General features: G+C 40.4%; 1 protein-coding gene across 1 annotated transcript in view; it reads right to left on the bottom strand.

The window, feature by feature from the left end:
* Window positions 1-246: 246 nt before the first annotated feature.
* The window catches only part of DPT (dermatopontin), a 40,994-nt gene continuing 20,428 nt past the window's right edge, over window positions 247-20,812 (bottom strand). The window contains exons 2-4 of the mRNA XM_060088593.1: window positions 18,875-19,000; window positions 4,403-4,510; window positions 247-523 (exon numbers count right to left, since the gene is read on the bottom strand). Coding sequence (XP_059944576.1) covers window positions 457-523; window positions 4,403-4,510; window positions 18,875-19,000 — 301 coding nt within the window. The 3' untranslated portion in view covers window positions 247-456. The remainder of the gene's footprint in view (window positions 524-4,402; window positions 4,511-18,874; window positions 19,001-20,812) is intronic.

Raw genomic sequence — 20,812 nt, 5'->3', positions numbered from 1 at the left:
CTTCAAACAGTCATAGCTGCAGACTTTCCTTCCCCTTCCTCAGTTTCTGCCCCTTTACTCCACTCCTGAACCTGTTCACAGACACTGCTCAGCAACAGGCAGGTCATTGGGTAGTAAAAGCAGCAGCAAGGCTGTGACAGGTGCTCCAGCAGCCAGGCTTTTGTTCAGGCTGTGAGCATGCACACAGAATATATGGTGTGCAACAGAGCCATTGTCACTCATATAAAATGGTTGCTATGGAACATGTTGAAAGTGAGAAACTGTGGATTTTATTGCAAGTGTGATACTAGTCAGAAGGGCCCAGAAAGCTGGCATAGCAACTACCAACCAGCTCAGGGAGAAGAAAAGAGAGCAGTAGAAACCATTTAGGAGTCCCGACCAACCGATGTTAACATAAGTGGACATCCTCAGGTCTCCTGGCCCCCTTCCCTTCACCCAGATTGGTAGGTTGCATATCTAAACATTTGCAAATTCACAGTTGTAGTCAGTCATCCGGCACATTATGAACTTCCACTGGCGATCCCTGTGGGGAGAGAGTCAGAGAGCTAACGTCAGTGAGAAAAGACACCTTAGGAAAAATCACTGCTAAGAGAAAAGCAGTGAAAAACCCTTGGAGAATTTAGGGCCAACTAATTTCACTTTCCTCTCAGAAGACACATCTATGAAGTCTCTAGAAAACCGACAAGTAATCGTCTATGAGGTCAGGAGTCCTGGACACCTCCTCACCTAGTTCAAGTTGCACCTAGGAGGGGACTAACTAGGTCACTGGCATGTTGAGGTCCTGTGTGTCACCAGTGATCAGTTCACCACTGCTCTGTCTCAAAGGGATCTCTTGGACATATAGGTTAACAACTTGTAATAAAAGCATTTATTCAACATTGTCTCCATTTCGTGGTAAAGAATCTTCTCTTACCTAGGCCATCCATCTGCTCATTCTTTCTTTTCCTAAATACCTATCATGTGCTAGGCTCCATGCTATACCCTGTGTGTTCTCCTTCAGAAGACACTATCATAGGGAAACGAAGGGAGGGGAAACAATTCTAAAACCCATAAAGTGAAGAAGACAATACCTGCCATTCTTGTATAACAGAAATTGAATTGAGTATTTGTTTAAATGGTCAGGCATGGGTATGAGAGGACATAGAATTGCTCAATTTTGAAAAAAACATGGTGTGGATACATTTCAAGGAATGTTCTTTGCTAAGGGCTAGCCTAAGTTCTTTGTTCACCCATTTAACAAAAATTTATGGAGATCCTACTCTGCACAGCACTCTTCTGGTCTGATATTGTTTAACAATGATAACGGTGATGGTAATGACAATTGTAACGACTATTTGCTGAGTCCTCCAATATATCCAGCATTGCACTAGATGCTTTACAAATTTTTTCATTTAATCCTCATGATAAGTCATTGTTAAGGTGGAGAAGCAGATGCAGAGAAATAAGTGGCCTTCATGAACATAATTAGGTGACAATTTCAGGTTCCAATTTCGTTGAACTCAAATCTTCCTCTTTATCTTATATCAGAATGCCTCCATAACTTGATACCCATAACCCCATCGAGGACGTGGGCTGTCACATCCTTTGCAAAGTCTTGATGAAGGGCAAAAAGAAAGAGTCATTCCGTATACGATCACACAGATGCTTCCCAAGCACAGTGAGGTCACTCAACCTTAGAATATCCTTCTTCCTTTTCAATCTGAAAGGCCTCTTCCCAGATCAATTTCTCTTAAACACCAACAGTGGTAAGGTCTTCATCCACCTGGAAGGTGGGACTCACTACTCTTAGTTCTGGGAGATAACAGCAGCCATGGTACATGCTGCTCAAACAGCCCAAGGCAGGCTTTATAATTTGAGTCTGCTGCTCCAGCTTGTTTGTTTAGAGTTATTGGGCATAGGGTCCTCCAGTACAGATCTTTAAGAGCCTGGATAACCAACTATTTATTAGTATTTATTCCTGCAGTTGTCAACAGAAGACATGGCTTGTTTTGGATGGAGGTTAGAAAATTGGTAGCATGCATATTTATCAACTGAATTTTATTACTGTAGACAAGTCTTATTTATCTCTGTGCCAACAGACACAGGGAAATAAGATCTTCAGCCAGGCATTCACACTACTCTTTTACGAGGCTTTTCATTGACGCTAAGCAAAATGTAGACTACTTGGTTGTAAAAGAATCAAGGTACTCAAATGACGCTTAGTCGCTGATTTCTTTCCTGGACAGTGGTGCTCAAGCAGGGGCAGTTTCCACTATGATTTGCATGTAGACGAAAAACTCCTGCCCAGTGAGTCCTGTGCACTGACAATATTTCTCCAAGGTAGTGGCCTCAGCCTCTTTCAGCAGAGTGGAAGAAATCCAAGTCGTGGACCTTTAAGCCACTGACTGTTAGTGACAGCAGCAAAATTGCATGGGTACATTCATTTTAAACAAATGCATGACATAGTATCTCAGTTTTCCAAGATTTTGAGTTAAACCACATAACTGAAAATTTCCAAGCCAAGCAGTTGGACATTTTAACTGCCAAAATGTATTTATTTGGTGGAAATTTTCGATGGCATGCTTTCTTTACTGTATTCCTTCCTGCCTTCTTAAGCAGGAAATGCAGAACTAATTTTCATGATGACTTGGAGACATCATTAGGAATATTGAACACTCTGCTATAATGTGATCCAGTGTTGCCCGCTGGGGATACACACTCCTGCTAAATGTCACCGGGCTTCCATAGTCTTTGAGTTCTTAGGTCTTTCCTTTTCTTTCTTTCTTTTTCTTAAGTATGTTTTTGTGTGTGTCACATCATTCAGCTATTTCTTCTCACTGGTGAAGTGAGTCTCATTCTAAGTAGTATCTTCCCTCCTTATTTTTTAATTTGCCCCTTCTAGAAAATAGTAACTAAGCTAGATAAAAACGTATCTAAAATACAAATAATTAATGTGTGAGAATTAAGAAGTTCTCCTATGAGTAAATGTAAGGGGTTTTGTTCATGGAGCCAGCAACACGTATTGTGTCTTTTCAGAGCTACTTCATGGGTTTTTTTTTTCTGTTTTCTTTTTCTTTTTTTAATATTTTATTATTATCTTTTTTGCGGTACGCGGGCCTCTCACTGCTGTGGCCTCTCCCGTTGCGGAGCACAGTCTCCGGACGCGCAGGCCCAGCAGCCATGGCTCACGGGCCCAGCTGCTCCGCGGCATGTGGGATCCTCCCGGACCGGGGCACGAACCCGCGTCCCCTGCATCGGCAGGCAGACTCTCAACCACTAAGCCACCAGGGAAACCCTATTTTTCTTTTTTAAATTAAGGGTTGTATTAAATAAGTTACTTCAGTTAGGTGTGATATCATTGCACTCAAAAGCATAAATATACATAAAAGATAAGTCACACTCGAATTTGTCAATCTATTATTTAATGAGTTAATGAGTTAGGTTTTGTCCTATTTGAAAAATATTTATTGCTAACTTTTCAGGAATTCATTTGCTGTGTAAAGTGATGATCACCTGACTAAAAGTAGACAGATCAACCTTTTTTTTTTTTTTTTTTTTCTTTTTACGGTATGCGGGCCTCTCACTGTTGTGGCCTCTCCCGTTGCGGAGCACAGGCTCCGGATGCGCAGGCCCAGCGGCCATGGCTCACGGGCCCAGCCGCTCCGCGGCATATGGGATCCTCCCAGACCGGGGCACGAACCCGTATCCCCTGCATCGGCAGGCGGACTCTTAACCACTGCGCCACCAGGGAGGCCCGATCAACCTTTTAACACCTGAATTTATTCATATCTCTTTATTAGTAGGGAGAAGAATTTTTATTTTCTTCTTCTTGTTTTGTTTTGATGTATTCAATATTTGTGATAAGATTGGGAGCTGATTGTGAGAGCAAACAGATTTTAAAAATTAGTGCCGTTTTCTTTTCCATTATTTAAATTCTTCTTTTTTATTTCTAAATATGGTTGGTAAGTCTTGTGTGTTTTTCCCCTCCAGCCCCCTCTCCTTCTCTTCTCTCTCCCTTCCCACAACCCAAAGTGGGGACCATATGGAGAAATGGCATTGGAGAGGGTTCATTTTGACAGTGGGTACTCTTTCAATCATTTTTGTGCTCTCTTCCTAGTGTTTGGTAAGGAAAAATGCTCTTTGAAATTGAATAAAGGGAAGAGCTTAGAACATCATGGAATACCAAGTTGGGAATTTCCTGCTCTGAGCAAGCTGGAACACAACGTCATCTCCAAGGGTGATCTGCTGCATGAAATGGGTTCAATTCCCATTGCTTTCCACTGTCCCATCAATCTCTCAGTTAATCTTAGACCAAGTAGGAAACTAAAATAGGGAAAACCCCAGATCAAGGTTTCTGCAGGCATGATCCTTGTGTGGAGCTAATTCCTGACCTCGCTAACCCTAGCCCATGGTGAAGGCTCACCTTTCCACTGGAGAGAAAGTGGTTGTTGCTCCTCGTATATAGTAATCATAATTGTAGGAAATCATGTCCATTTCCTCACCATAGTGACCTGGATATTCTGTTGTCAGCCTATGTGGGAAGAACAAAAGGTTAGAGGAAAAAGATAAAACTATTATTGCTGGGGGCAAACAGGAGCAAACAAGAGACATACTATAAAGGAGAGATGGAGTTTGAACATTATGGGAGACCCAAACCAGAGTTGGATGGCCTCCACCAAACCATTCCAGGCTGCAAAATGATGGACAGCTTCCTTGCACTTCTCATATTCCTTCTTGCTGTTAAACTATACACTAAAAAAGATGTAGATAACTCCTCAGGCCTCGAGGAAATATTGATTAATATCAATATTAATCCATTCCATTCAAGTCCACTAGAACCATGTTTTCAAACTGTGGATTGTGACTTAGTAGCAGATCGTGAAATCAATTTAATTCATTAGTACCAGATAAACTTTAAAAAAAAAGAGGAAATAGAAAATATCAGAGACTGCATTGTACACACTAAAGATAAGTTCTTGGGTGTGTGTGTAAAAACTTTGTTTCAAGTATATATGCATGTTTGTATTTATATGATGTTTGTATTGTGTAATAGTTTAGTATGCATTTTTTACTGTGAGTCATGATCAGAAAGGTATTTGAAAAATATTAAAGTAAAAGGTAAGCTGTACAAGGGTAGTCTTTACCTAGTCTGCCATTGTTTCTTTGGCACCTAAAACAGTTCCTGGTACCTAGTAAGTATTTGCTGAATAAATAAATAGCCTTGGGAGAGTCATTTAATCTCAGTTTCCTGGTCTAGAGAAGAATGAAAGCTACCTTATAGGTTTGTCATTGGCACTAATACAAATATGTGTGACACGTGGTAGGAGTTGAATTATTAGGAGAAATTTTGTTTCTTCTTCCTCCTTCTCCTTTCCTTCTTTCTCCAAGATTACGTCAATCCTGGGCCTCTCTCTGAATAGGTTTGTTGTGGTCCACCCTGGAATAAATCTAGAATTTCCTGGTTCTTATAAGTCTTCACCACTGGGGCTCTTCAGGACCAAAATAGTCCTTTCAGTATGATACAGGTTCCCCAAAGTCTTCATCTGCACCCCCAAGGCTGCTTGGGAAACAAATAGTGAGTGTTAGTAATTTAATGTGATTTGGGGTCACAGGTCATTGTATTTTGATGATAGAAAGACCTCTCCCTGTGTAATCATAATACTGAAAGATTGTCATGAATCTTAAAAAGATTGATTTATAAACTGGAAGTTCTCCCAAGAGAATCTCAATGCTTAGATGCAACAAGATCAATGGTTAGCTCAAGGTAACCTGGGTTAGCCACAGCCCTAAAAATTCACTGCCTTTGTTCATACCCATTCCTTTTCCCACATTATGCAGTTGTCCTTGTTCTCTGATTTTTCTCTTCTCAAGGCATAATTATGCTCTATCAGGATGCCAGACCCAACTTGGAGTGGGTTACATGTATTTCTGCTTAATGTTCATGAAAGGAAATAAGGCTAATGCAGAAGTCTATTTTGTGCTTCTAAAGAGACCCAGAACAGGGGCTTTCTATTTCTAATGAAAATGTTAAATGACTCATAAGTGGACCTAATAGGTTGTCATTTGAATTCCATTGGTTTATGATCCCTGAGGATTCTAACAAGTGCTAGATTCAAGTTTACCCAAAGAAAGAGGGATTTGTTGAGAATGTGGATAATGCAAATTAGGATTAAAAGAGAGGGAGTAGGAGGCGTTTTTCTTGCATCAGGAAGCACAAAGTTTTTTCCAGAACTTTTAGAGCATTCTTTAGATACAATGTATAAAAGTTAATTGCCAAACATTTTAATACCTGCTGAGGCAAAATCTACATAAGGTAATACTGCATTAGGCTAAATCCAATTGCCAAAACTATTGGAAATAATTAGGCTAGACTTTTATTTTTTAAGTCTTTACTGATCTACCTTCAGATGATTTGGATAGTTAAATACATTTGGAATAAGTGGGAAAGAGGCTTGCATTTTTTAAAAAATCATGACATTTTAAGCTTCAAAGGGGGACAAAAGTCATCCAACGCTTTCTTCAATGAGCATTCCCTATTGCTTCATTTTTGGAGGTGACCAGACCAAAGGGCCTGCTGTTCAACTGGGAGATTTCTCTGTGGGGGACTGCTGTTCAGTGAATTTCTAGAATGCCCTGGAGAAGGTATTATGCATGCTTATTTGTGTATTTCCATCTTGATCCCAGGCAAGTTTTTGTTTTCGCTTGATTTCTGGGGTTTGTTGTTGTTTTGTTTTGTTTTTGTTATAAAATCATGAGATAAAGTTTAGACTATCTTACAGAATCCTAGATTAAAGGGGCTAGGGAAGGAGTTTGGATATTGATAGAAATTCTCCCTATTTATGAAACTGAAAATACAGAGGGAGAAAGGCCCCTTTCCTCCCCTTTGGGAGGAAAGTGAACCTCCCAAACACCATTCACAGAGGGAGCTGCTGTTTCAATACGGTCCAGGATTCTGAATTTTAGAACCAGATAGATGTGTCTCCATTTAGTTCGTGATGACATCATGCACACACAAAATATTCTAATAAATGAAAGCCCTAGTAATGGCTCCTCAGAGGAAAAAAAGAATTTAAACTTTCAGAACTAGGTATTGGGACAAGGGCATAGGGACTTGTCAGGAAATTAAGAGACTACAGGGAAGCAGAAGATCAGGGTTTCATGAGCTATGGCAATGAGCTTCCAGAGGGAGAGAGGGGGAGAGAGTTCAGTGTGGTTCCAGATTCCTTGTGAATTACCAGGTCACTTCAGGCAGCTTTTTGGCAAAGCACACTTCATCCTGAGCATTGCCATACATTCCTAGACCAATTACAGCAATCAAACAAGCCTTCAGCTTGGCAAGATGAAGGGAAAGATCAGTCAGAAAGGTGTCTTTATTCAATGTACTGAAATGAGTCTATTACTGAAGCTCTTCTATCAGGAGCCTTACATACCCCTTTACAAAGAAGTACGTATGTGTGTGTATGTGTTCCTCCTATCACTTTTGGATGAGTGACTATTGGGGTACAATTCCCCGCTTTACATTACTTTTTATGCCCTATGCAGGCAAGACGAGAGAGACAGAAAGTTGTTCCAAAGCTAAGTGAGAACTTGATAACATAGAACCACTTGTACAACTTCTTGTATTAGATAAGGTTGAAGGAGATTGAAAGAAATTAGTTATGAACTGAAGAGAGCCCATGAAAATGGAAGGGATTTTTAAGACTGATATAGGATTTTCTCATCTAAGGTTATTAAAGCTCTGAAATTGGGCTTCCCTGGTGGCACCTGCCGATGCAGGGGACACGGGTTCGTGCCCCAGTCCAGGAAGATCCCACATGCCGCGGAGCAGCTGGGCCCGTGAGCCATGGCCCGCTGAGCCTGCGCGTCCGGAGCCTGTGCTCCGGAACGGGAGAGGCCACAATGGTGAGAGGCCCGCGTACCGCAAAAAAAAAAAAAAAAAAAAAAGCTCTGAAATTATCAGTAGATCCAACTAGAATCAATAAATGATAGCTCTCCAATACGTTACCACAAACTGAACTGCAGCTGATAGATGGCATTCTCCTTTGCTGTGAGAATAGGACATATCACAGAGCTTACTCAGATATATGTTATCACATTCATTTAAAAAAGGGGAGTAGAGATAGAATTTAGTTAGATAAAGAGGACAATTTTACTTTTTGTCGGAGGTTTGCTTAAGAAATTATGCAGTTTTAATAGTTAAAGGGTTTTGACTCTATTCTTTAACAGAAAGTGACTCAGTATAAGATTTTAACAAACTTCACCTTTATTATTGATTACTGAGACTTGAACATAAAGTCAGACTTCATAGCACCAGCACATATCTGTTACATGTCTGACCTGCTGGTAGGTAGGACAGCTGGATTATTTGGGGTCATCCTAGAGGCTCCACTTTCAGGCCATGCACCCCACTGGAGTGCACATGAACAAATGGAGTCATATCTCGTGGCCCAAAGTCAGCTAGTGTCACATCCTCAACCTTATCCCACTTTGTGGGATGCCAGAGAGGCACACACTACAGACTTCTACTGTAAAAACTGGAAGAAAACTCAGCATTTACAAGTTAACAAACCAGAAGGGGGTACCTGAGGAAGCCATACTTCAGCATTTTTAAAGACAAGAGTAAACAATGTTTTCCATCCCATTTTTAAGAGCTCAGCCCATGCTCAAACAACATTTCAGAGAAGCTTCTTCTGGTCAGTCCAATCTCTACTTCTGTTTTGCTCCTATTTTCTCCACTTCCCAATTAACACCTTATTTAAAATATCATATTCTAATGTTCTATTACTTGTTAGCACCACCTATTTAGCATTTGATTAAAAACAGAATACTGTATAGCATCTTGTTTCACGATGATGATCAATACAGTGAACTCTTTGAGGGGTCATTGGTACATGGAAGTCATATACACATTTATGATCTAGTTCAGCAGTGGGCATGGAGGAGAAATTCAACATTTATAGACTTGATGTGTTGAAGCTGGCCTACATTCTGCATCCAGCCAAAAAGAGGATGCCCCTTTCTGACAGGCAAATCATTGAGAAATGTCTTAAATAAACAGAATCTGTTTGTGATCAATCCTCTTGCATAATAAATGCTTTTCTAGGTAAGCTACAAGAAATGAGAAAACTTTAGGTTAGGCTAATTTGCCAGTGGCCTGGCACCCCCAATAGGTGCTGTACCAGAACCTGTTTGAATTATTTTTGCACAAATGTGAAAAGTAAAACCCAATTTCACTTATGCATAAAGTAAAGCAACCTCAAGGGAACAGTCACCCTGGCTTCTCCTGCAAAGAGCTGGGGAAAGTGGTCACGTGAGACTAAATGACTCTGTAGTCACCAAAGTGCCCTTCTCTGCAGAGAGACCCTGAACTCTGGGGGTATGAGAAAGAATGCAGTATGTTCATGTCTGTCCACTTGTGGCAGATTTTGGAGATCTGTATATCAAACAGTTCAAGTATGTATCACAACATGGGGAACATAGTTCCAGAAATATCTGTGACTTAAATTAGAAGAGGAAAGTCCCTAAGTATTTTCCAAATTATTCTCTTAGAACTGAGTTTCCAGCTCACTGTCCAAGTTCAGGGCTGGTCAGCACACACATTTGTTTTGATTCATGCTGGCTTTCACTGGCCAACTTACATCATGATTGCCATGGTCCTGCAATCAGTGGGGAAAACTCCACCTGCAACATCTCCCCTTCAGCAAAAATAACCACTTTCTTCTCTGTTTTCACTACTGGGTGCCTACTGTATTGTTACCTAATACTTCATCTGTCCAGGCCTTATTTCCTTATCAACACTCAGAGAGCCCAGTTCTCTGCAAAGAACATGGGATTGGGAAGCAGATAGACCTGTTGGAATTGAGTTCAGTACTTTGAACAAGTCACAATTTCTGCACCTCAATTCTCAGATCTGTGTCATAGTATCATGAGTCGCATGCATAAGAAGTAAATGAGGCACAAGCCTCTTAGATAGCCTCATCCACCAGAGGGCAGCCAGCAGAAGCAAGGAGAATTACATTCCTGCAGCCTGTGGAAGGAAAACCACATTCACAGAAAGATACACAAAGTGAAAAGGAAGAGGACTATGTACCAGAGGAAGGAACAAGGTAAAACCCCAGAAAAACAACTAAATGAAGTGGAGACAAGCAATCTTCCAGAAAAAAATTCAGAATAATGATAGTGAAGATTATCCAGGACCTCGGAAAAAGAATGGAGGCAAACATCAAGAAGATGCAAGAAATGTTTTAAAAAGACCTAGAAGGATTAAAGAACAAACACCCAGAAAGAATTAAAGAAGAAACAAACAGAGATGAGCAATACAATAACTGAAATGAAAAATACACTATAATGAATCAATAGCAGAATAACTGAGGCAGAAGAAGGTATAAGTGACCTGGAAGATAGAATGGTGGAATTCACTGCCATAGAACAGAATAAAGAAAAAAGAATGAAAAGAAATGAAGACAGACAAAGAGACCTCTGGGACAACATTAAATGCACCAACATTTGCATTATAGGTGTCCCAGAAAGACAAGAAAGAGAGAAAGGACCTGAGAAAATATTTGAAGGGATTACAGTCAAAAAATTCCCTAACAGGAGAAAGGAAATAGCCACCCAAGTCCAGGTAGTGCAGAGAGTCACAGGCAGGATAAACCCAAGCAGAAACATGCCAAGACACATGGTAATCAAATTGACAAAAATTAAAGACAAAGAAAAATTATTGAAAGCAACAAGCGAAAAATGACAAATAACGTACAAGGGAACTCCCATGACGTTAATAGCTGATTTTTCAGCAGAAACTCTACGAGCCAGAAGGGAGTGCCATGATACATTTAAAGTGATAAAAGGGAAGAACCTACAACCAAGATTACTCTACTCGGCAAGAATCTCATTCAGATTCAACAGACAAGTCAAAAGTTTTAAAGGCAAGCAAAAGCTAAGAGAATTCAGTACCACCAAACCAGCTCTACAACAAATGTGAAAGGAACTTCTCTAAGTGGGAAACAAGGAGAAGAAAAGGACCTACCAAAACAACCCATAACAATTAAGAAAGTGGTAATAGGCATATACATATCGATAATTACCTTAAACGTGAATGGATTAAATGCTCCAACCAAAAAACACAGGCTCACTGAATGGATACAAAAACAAGACCCATATATAGGCTGTCGACAAGAGTCCCACTTCAGACCTACGGACACATACAGACTGAAAGTGAGGGGATGGAAAAAGATATTCCATGCAAATGGAAATCAAAAGAAAGCTGGAGTAGCAATACTCCTATCAGTTCAAATAGACTTTAAAATAAAGAATGTTACAAGAGACAAGGAAGGACACTACAGAATGACCAAGGGCTCAATCCAAGAAGATATAACAATTATAAATATATATGCACCCAACATAGGAGCACCTCAATACATAAGGCAACTGCTAACAGCAATAAAAGAGGAAATCGACAGTAACACAATAATAGTGGGGGACTTTAACACCTCACTTACACCAATGGAGAGATCATCCAGACAGAAAATTAATAAGGAAACACAGGCTTTAAATGACACAATAGACCAGATAGATTTAATTGATATTTATAGGACATTCCATCCGAAAACAGCAGATTACACTTTCTTCTCAAGTGCAAATGGAACATTCTCCAGGATAGATCACATATTGGGTCACAAATCAACTTTGGTAAATTAATTGAAATCATATCAAGCATCTTTTCCGACCAGAACACTGTGAGATTAGATACAAATTACAGGGAAAAAAACGTAAAAAACCCACAAACACATGGAGGCTAAACAATACATTACTAAATAACCAAGAGATCACTGAATAAATCAAAAAGGAAATTAAAAAATACCTAGAGACAAATGACAACAAAAACACGATGATCCAAAACCTATGGGATTCAGCAAAAGCAGTTCTAAGAGGGAAGTTTATAGCAATACAATCCTACCTCAAGAAACAAGAAAAGTCTCAAATAAAAAATCTAATCTTATACCTAATAGAACTAGAGGTAGAAGAACAAATAAAACCCAAAGTTAGTAGAAGGAAAGAAATCATAAAGATCAGAGCCAAAATAAATGAAACAGAAACAAAGAAAACAATAGCAAAGATCAATAAAACTAAAAACTGGTTCTTTGAAAAGATAAAGAAAATTGATAAACCTTTAGCCACACTCATCAAGAAAAAGAGGGAGAGGACTCAAATCAATAAAATTAGAAATGAAAAAGGAGAAGTTACAACAGACACCACAGAAATACACAGCATCCTAAGAGACTACTACAAGCAGCGCTATGCCAATAAAATGGACCACCTGGAAGAAAGAGACAAATTCTTAGAAAGGTGTAACCTTCCAAGTCTGAACCAGGAAGAAACAGAAAATATGAACAGACCAATCACAAGTAATGAAATTGAAACTGCAATTAAAAATCTTCCAACAAACAAAAGTCCAGGACCAGATGGCTTCACAGGTGTATTCTATCAAATATTTAGAGAAGAGCTAACACCCATCCTTCTCAAACTCTTCCAAAATATTGCAGAGGAAGGAACACTCCCAAACTCAGTCTATGAAGCCACCATCGCCCTGATACCAAAACCAGACAAAGATACTACAAAAAAAAGATTACAGCCCAATGTCACTGATGAATATAGATGCAAAAATCCTCAACAAAATACTAGCAAACAGAATCCAACAACACATTAAAAGGATCATACACCATGACCAAGTGGGATTTATCCCAAGGATGCAAGGATTCTTCAATATATGCAAATAAATCAGTGTGATACACCATATTAACAAATTGAAGAATAAAACCATATGATCATCTCAATAGATGCAGAAAAAGCTTTTGACAAAATTCAACACCCATTTATGATAAAAACTCTCCAGAAAGTGGGCATAGAGGGAACCTACCTCAACATAATAAAGGCCATATATGACAAACCCACAGCCAACATCATTCTCAATGATGAAAAACTGAAACCATTTCCTCTAAGATCAGGAACAAGACAAGGATGTCCACTCTCAACACTATTATTCAGCATAGTTTTGGAAGTCCTAGCCACGGCAATCAGAGAAGAAAAAGAAATAAAAGAATACAAATTGGAAAAGAAGAAGTAAAACTGTCACTGTTTGCAGATGAAATGATACTATACATAGAAAATCCTAAAGATGCCACCAGAAAGCTACTAGAACTAATCAATGAATTTGGTAAAGTTGCAGGATACAAAATTAATGCACAGAAATCTCTTGCATTCCTATACACTAACAACCAAAGACCAGAAAGAGAAATTAAGGAAACAATCCCATTCACCACTGCAACAAAAAGAATAAAATGCCTAGGAATAAACCTACCTAAGGAGGTAAAACACCCGTACTCAGAAAAGTATAAGACACTGATGAAAAAATCAAAGATGACACAAACAGTTGGAGAGATATACCATGTTCTTGGATTGGAAGAATCAATATTGTGAAAATGACTATACTACCCAAATCAATCTACAGATTCAATGCAATCCCTCTTAAATTACCAATGGCATTTTTACAGAACTAGAACAAAAAATCTTAAAATTTATATGGAGACACCAAAGACCCCAAATAGCCAAAGCAATCTTAAGGGAAAAAAACTGAGCTGGAGGAATCAGACTCCCTGACTTCAGACTATACTACAAAGCTAGAGTAATCAAGATAATATGGTACTGGTACAAAAACTGAAATTTAGATCAATGGAACAAGATAGAAAGCCCAGAAATAAACCCACACACCTCTGGTCAACTAATCTGTGACAAAGGATGCAATAATATACAATGGAGAAAAGACAGTCTCTTCAATAAGTGGTGCTGGGAAAACTGGACAGCTATATGGAAAAGAATGAATTTAGAACACTACCTAACTCCATACACAAAAATAAACTCCAAATTGATTTAGACCTAAATGTAAGACTGGACACTATAAAGCTCTTAGAGGAAAACATAGGAAGAACACTCTTTGACATAAATCACAGCAAGATCTTTTTTGGTACACCACCAGAGTAATGGAAATAAACACAAAAATAAACAAATGAGACCTATTGAAAATTAAAACCTTTTGCAAAGCAAAGGAAACTACAAACAAGATGAAAAGACAACCTTCAAAATGGGAGAAAATATTTGCAAATGAATCAACAGACAAAGGATTAATCTCCAAAGTATATAAACAGGTCATGCAGCTCAATATTAAAAAAACAAACAACCAAAATCAAAAAATGGCCAGAAGACCTAAATAGACATTTGTCCAAAGAAGACATACAGATGGCCAAGAGGCACATGAAAAGCTGCTCAACGTCACTAATTATTAGAGAAATGCAAATCAAATCTACAATGAGGTATCACCTCACACCAGTTAGAATGGGCATCATCAGAAAATCTACAAACAACAAGTGCTGGAGAGGGTGTGGAGAAAAGGGAAACCTCTTGCACTGTTGGTGGGAATGTAAATTGATACAGCCACTATGGAGAACAGTATCTAGGTTCCTTAAAAAACAAAATAGAATTACCATATGACCCAGCAGTCCCACTACTGGGCATATACCCAGCGAAAACCATAATTCAAAAAGACACATGCACCCTACTGTTCGTTGCAGCTCTATTTACAATAGCTAGGTCATGAAAGCAACCTAAATCCCCATCGACAGATGAATGGATAAAGAAGATGTAGTACATATATACAATGGAATATTACTCAGCCATAGAAAGGAACGAAATTGGGTCATTTGCAGAGACGTGGATGGACCTATAGACTGTCATACAGAGTGAAGTAAGTCAGAAAGAGAAAAACAAATATCGTATATTAACGCATATATGTGGAACCTAGAAAAATGATACAGATGAACTAGTTCACAGGGTATAAATAGAGACACAGATGTAGAGAACAAATGTATGGACACCAAGGCTGAAAACGGGGGTGGTGGTGGTGGTGCAATGAATTGGGAGATTGGGATTTACATATATGCACTAATATTTCTAAAACAGGTAACTAATAAAAGGCTGCTGTATTAAAAAATAAAATATAATTCAAAATAAAAGTAAACGTGTTAACATGGTAGGTGCTCAATAAATAAAAACATCATTATCATCATCATCGTGATCATCAGGAACTGAATCAAAGTCTATGAGTTGTACTTATTTCATATTCATTTATATTCAGTCTGATTAAATGAATTCATGAATAGAAGAATGAATGATTATTTCTCGAAAACAGTAAAGGGGAGCAGACTAGAGAGAACCAAATGACAAATTTGGTCTCAAATTGCGAGGTTTACTTTGCTCTAAAGTAGCAAGTAGGGCCTGGCCTTCGTTACCCAATACTTACTAGACAACCAGCGACATCTCTGAAATTTCTGCTCTTGAAGTTTGTGCATAAGAAGGGAGGCAGCACTGATATGCATGCAGCAGACACAGTTCTGTATTATAAATATGGCACAGTAATTACGACGGCCACCCCGACTGGTGAAAAGTATGACTGCTTTTGCTCAAGCTCAGAGGGGCCATTGTCTCCCAAAATGAGTGCTTTGTGTGTGCATCATGCAATGCCAGGCAATGGTTGGTCCAGGGCACCGAAGCATCTAAACTCAATGCAAGCTGCTTTAAATGTTAACATTCAGTCCTATTTCTCAAAGTGTGGATGTCTCCATCTCTATAATAACAGCTTTCCACCTGCTCAGAAGAACCAGTGTAGAAGCTGCACTTCCCACCAGACCTCTGGGAACAGTGCTGCAGCAGGCATCTGAGCTGGGGTGGGGGTGACAGACGCCACAGTGGAAGTGCCTACGAGGTCATTCTTGTCCCTGCCACGATTTCATGGGGAACAGTCATGCAGACACTATCCATCTTGTATTAAAATCTGAACAATGAGAGTAGGAGCTAAAGATTAGCTTTGATGGAGTGCTTTGGGGTAGACAGAGGAGAATATGCTGATGAACTGACTTTGTTGTTGTTGTTAGCTAGAGCGATCTAGAAATTAAGAAAAAAAATTCTGTGGCTATGACTTGAGCAGAAGGGAGAGGGGGACCAGGCAGTGGAAAATAGAATGCAGCATCTGAAAGTCATAGAACCTCAAGGCTGAAGGATAACTAACGGGTTATCTATGTTAATTCTGAGGAAGGACATTATTTTTTTGGTCAAAACATATTATCCAGTGAACCTGATGAAAGGTCACGAATCTGGAGAAGAACCATTTAGGAAAGGAAACACATGCTCAATTCAAAGCTGTCGGTTCCTGGGACATATTCTACACATGGACAGCCTTAGCGTGCTGATGCGGGACAGCCTGGTGCATGGCATGCAGCCGCTGGAGCTGTTTGGAGACTGAGGAATTATTTCAAACAGTCTGTGAAAGGTTGTGGCTTCCTCAGTGATGTGTTTGTGGTTTGCAGATGAATGGACTAAGAATTAATTCTCACATAGAAATAAATATGTGTAATATTTACATATGTATCCAATCCCAGTGGGGACCGGTGAGTGACGCCATGTCTGCATCTATCAGGAATTCGCTTTCTTGCCAGAGTTCAGTGATGCTGTATTATCTCATGAGAAACTGCAGAGACTGAAATGGGAGCAGCACCTTGGTTCCCACCAAACAAATAAATCCCGCACGCACTTATGTGGGAGTTGGTTGGATGATTTTTTTTTTTTTTTCCTGTGCAGAGTGGTGCTATTCCTGAATCCCTAAAAGCTTGCAAGCACAGAGAGGATAGATGCTCACTTCTCAGTGTCGGGCTCAGTGCTGCAGAATGGCCTTCAAAGTGGGAAGAGAAAAATGTCCCCACCTACACATGTCCAGTTCCCTGGGAGGTGATTCAAGCTAGTTAAAGTGATGTAAGGGAAGGTTTCAAATAAGAGAGTTATCAGGAGTTTTCACTGTGGGAAGGTGTGGGAAAACAGTTCTCACTCCAAAGGGCTGTTAAAAGGATCAAATAAAATGATGCTTGTGAATGAAGTCTTTTTCCACTATAAAACATCATCATATCAATGTCAGGTTTCACCACTGTTACAGTTCCTATGCGCCTGTGATGTTTCGTTATTCATTCGAGAAATTTACTAAGGGCCTACTTTGTGCCAGGCAATATGCTGAGATGCTGAAGAAATATGACCTAATTCATGCCCTAGAGGTTTCGTTCAATTTAGAAAAGCATATACCGTCATGACTCAGGAAATTTAAAGATGCCACTAAAATGTCTAGACACACCAATGGGATAGTGAGTCATGCACTGCTTACCATGGTGATACGGCAGTCTCATTCTGCTGCTGCTCCAAGTGTCCCTTTGAAAAAGTACCATTTCCTTGACAACCGTGGTAGCTCTCAGCTCTAACACCACGCAACCAGAAAGAGTTGCAGCCAAGTGAAGCCTTCCTTAGAGGGACCGCTTCTAAGTTGACTTGCTGTGTCTTTCTGAGTAATTCTCTCCTCTCTCCCCCCACCCTTTGGTTCTACCAACCATCAGTGACATATCTGGGTGATGTAGTGGGATGAGGAAGAGGGAGGGTAGGGTGGTGAAGGAGGATGGGCAGACCATTGCAGACCAAAGCCAAGGATAAATGTTGCTACCAGAGATTTGAATGTCTTGGGCAATTTAAGAAAAGTTGCACATCTCTCTTTGTCAGTCTTTGATATCAAGACTTTCTGCCTACCTACAGAGCTCCATGTTCATTAATTTCCTAGCATCTTAATGATTGGTGGGCTCCTTCTACTCTACCCCAGAATGTGAAGCCCCTTTGGCCTTGGATTCAGGACCTTTCACAGTTATATCCTACACCCTAGCCATGCCTGTTTTCCTGCTGTGATGGAGTAAGAACAGATTCATGGAGGCATTTTGGAAAGCTGGACGAGGTCCCTGCCCCATCAGATAGCTACTGATATCAGCTGACCTTGATCTCTGAATTTACCATTTATCATTGCTTCAAACAGAAAAACGTTAAGAGTTTGGAGATGCATATCCCTAGAGACATTGTGCCCCACTGGGGCATCTGTGGAGTAATGCTCTCTGGTTGCAGAGAATAAGCATAACCCACAAGGCTGTTCTTCCAAGCATCACACTGTGGAGAGATACATCATTTGAGTCAGCCAACCTTCAAATGTTGACACTTTTGGATTCCTTTGTCCAAAGCAGAAATGTCTGACTTGTTTGCAGACTGAAGAACTTGGGACAAGTTATGTTGTCAACATCCAGTGTAAGTTATCAGGGTAAATAAATATACACACAATCTCCTAGTCAACTCAAAGGCTAGGTCATGGGATATTTGGCATCAGCCCAGGGAGCCGGAAAGGAACAAAATTTCACAGACTGGAATTACATAGTTATCTAGAAAGCACTAGCCTCCTTTTTTAGTCTGTAATTTTATACTATGTTTGCCACTCTGACCTGGAACGGGGTTGGCTTCTTCCAAAAAAGTCCCGCGGGAAAACATACATTCCCAAATGGGTTCAGCAGCCTTGAATGTGATGAGTAGTTATTGTGATAGAGAGAAAAGAGCACTGAAACAGGAGTCAGTACACTTCAGCATAGAAGTGAACCCCCATGAAATAGCTGGGTGGTTTCGGGCAAGTCACATCCTTGCTCTATTCTGTTTGTTTCCTTTTCTGCCAAAAGAAGGAGCATTGGGTTGATGACCTGTAAGGTCTCTCCCAGTGTGAATATTATTCTGGCGTTTTCTTCCACTCATCCATCCATCCATCCACCCATCCATCCATCCCCTTCTATAGGCTAGATGCTATATTTAAAACTTGTTTGTGACAGCCCAGGCTTATTTGAAGCCAGAAACCTGGACCAGAGCACCACCACCACCCCACCCCCTCCCGCAAGCTCCCCTCCAGCCCCAGAAGCAGTGAGGAGTTGCGTTTGGCTGCTAAACTCACCAGCAGGAATATGGGCATCTCTTGCTGTAGCGACAACAGTAAAATTGCCACTCGCGATCCAGCACTGACTCGAAGTAGCGGCTCTGGAACCCTGCCACCAGTCCATTGTTGGAGCATGTCTGGTACCTGAAGAGAAGAGAACAAGTCCAAGTAAACCAACCACAATCATGCACAAGTAGAGCCCCCCTTTCCAAGATCCCAGCTCCCTCAGTTATTGAGTCATGCCACTCTTTCAATGACCTAGATTCCTTACAATTTATTCCATTTTAATGCAAATCATAAAAAAACTTTGTTTTACTGGTAGGAATGATGTATATTTGCCATTCAAATTCAAATGATTCACAGTCTTTCAACCGAAGGAAAATTGGGAAACTCTGCTCTTGTTGGACCTCTATGAATATACTGTTAGATGGAGGAATGCATAAATAAATGGATATAGAGGCATCTAGAATTTTTACAAATGCAATATTATATTCATGCCATTTAAAATAAAAGATAGTGGCGCACTATCCCTGGTGGCGCAGTGGTTGAGAGTCCGCCTGCCGATGCAGGGGACACAAGTTCGTGCCCCGGTCCGGGAAGATCCCACATGCCATGGAGCGGCTGGGCCCGTGAGCCATGGCCGCTGGGCCTGTGCGTCCGGAGCCTGTGCTCCACAACGGGAGAGGCCACAACAGTGAGAGGCCCGCGTACCGCAAAAAAATAAATAAATAAAAAATAAAATAAAATAAAAGATACTTTAATTCACATTACTTGAATTAAAATAAAAAGAATACAAAGAGAAGCTTTCACAAGACCTTCTTAGAAGCATAAGCCTGGAGACTGAGCACAAGGATACTCAGCAGGCAAAGCCCAGATGGGCACAGCGATTTGTACAGGGTGACCCAGTACAAGCTGTGGGGAGCTGGGACCACAACCCCAAGTTTTCACAACGTATCCAGGACTCTTTCTATTGCCCACTAGACAGCAAGCTCTACGTGGTCAGGGAGTGTTTGGTCAAAATTCTATCCCCAGTGCCCACTGTGGGTCCTGGCCTATGGAGCCAGTCCTTACAGAGTGGTGATGGGCCACCTGAACTCCTCAAACATCCTCTAAGGGTCCTTTTCGTGTCCAAGCTGCTCAGTTCTAATTCTTCTAGTCCACAGACCCTCCCTGCAGTCACATGAATTTTCACTGTTTCATTCTATCCGGGCTGCTGTTGGTCTAGGAATCAGCCTGTTCCCTCTTCACAGCACCTTGCTAGCTAAGCCTTGGCTTAGAACAGTGTAATCATTTCTCCCTTTGTTCCATCTCCTGTCCCACTTTCTCCCACTCCTTCCCCACAACCCACCGGGGCCTTAAGGCTTGCTCCTTTTGCTGTGTTGATGAGGTTGCTGTTCTCCACCTGGCCACAGTGGGCTCCCACCTTGCGTAGAGTGAGAGCTTTCACAAGACCTTCCAAAGGAGGTCTTTAGCTACCTCTGCTTCTTTGTATTTTTACCCACCTGGCCATTGATCATGTTCCCTCTTATGAGTAAGCAGAGAAGGCAGTTGTCTCTGTGTCATGACCTGACAGCTGCTGGAATACAACCCTGCTTTTCAAGGAAAGGTAAGTTTCCAGAAAATATAATAGATAAAGTAAGAATAAGTACCCGATGCTGATAGGTGAGAGGGACCTTGCTGACACACAAACTATAAAACCATCAATGACTGGATTTCATTTCATTCTTTTTAATTATTGGAAATGATCTTCTGGGTCTGACAAAACTAGATATTAAATATATTTCATGTCTGGTCAGAAAGCATCTGTACTTTTTATCATTTATTATTCATTTATGCTTATATATATTCAAACATGTGTTTATTTATCCATTCATTCATTCATTCATTCAACAAACTTGTACTCCCTCACTATTCTGTTTCAATCACTGTGCTTCTGTGTTGAAAGAAGAATTGAGA

The sequence above is a fragment of the Mesoplodon densirostris genome, chromosome 2, assembly GCF_025265405.1.
Source record: "Mesoplodon densirostris isolate mMesDen1 chromosome 2, mMesDen1 primary haplotype, whole genome shotgun sequence".
Taxonomy (NCBI): domain Eukaryota; kingdom Metazoa; phylum Chordata; class Mammalia; order Artiodactyla; family Ziphiidae; genus Mesoplodon; species Mesoplodon densirostris.
The sequence above is the reverse complement of the archived record's forward strand: the minus strand, read 5'-3'. Positions and strand labels throughout refer to the sequence as shown.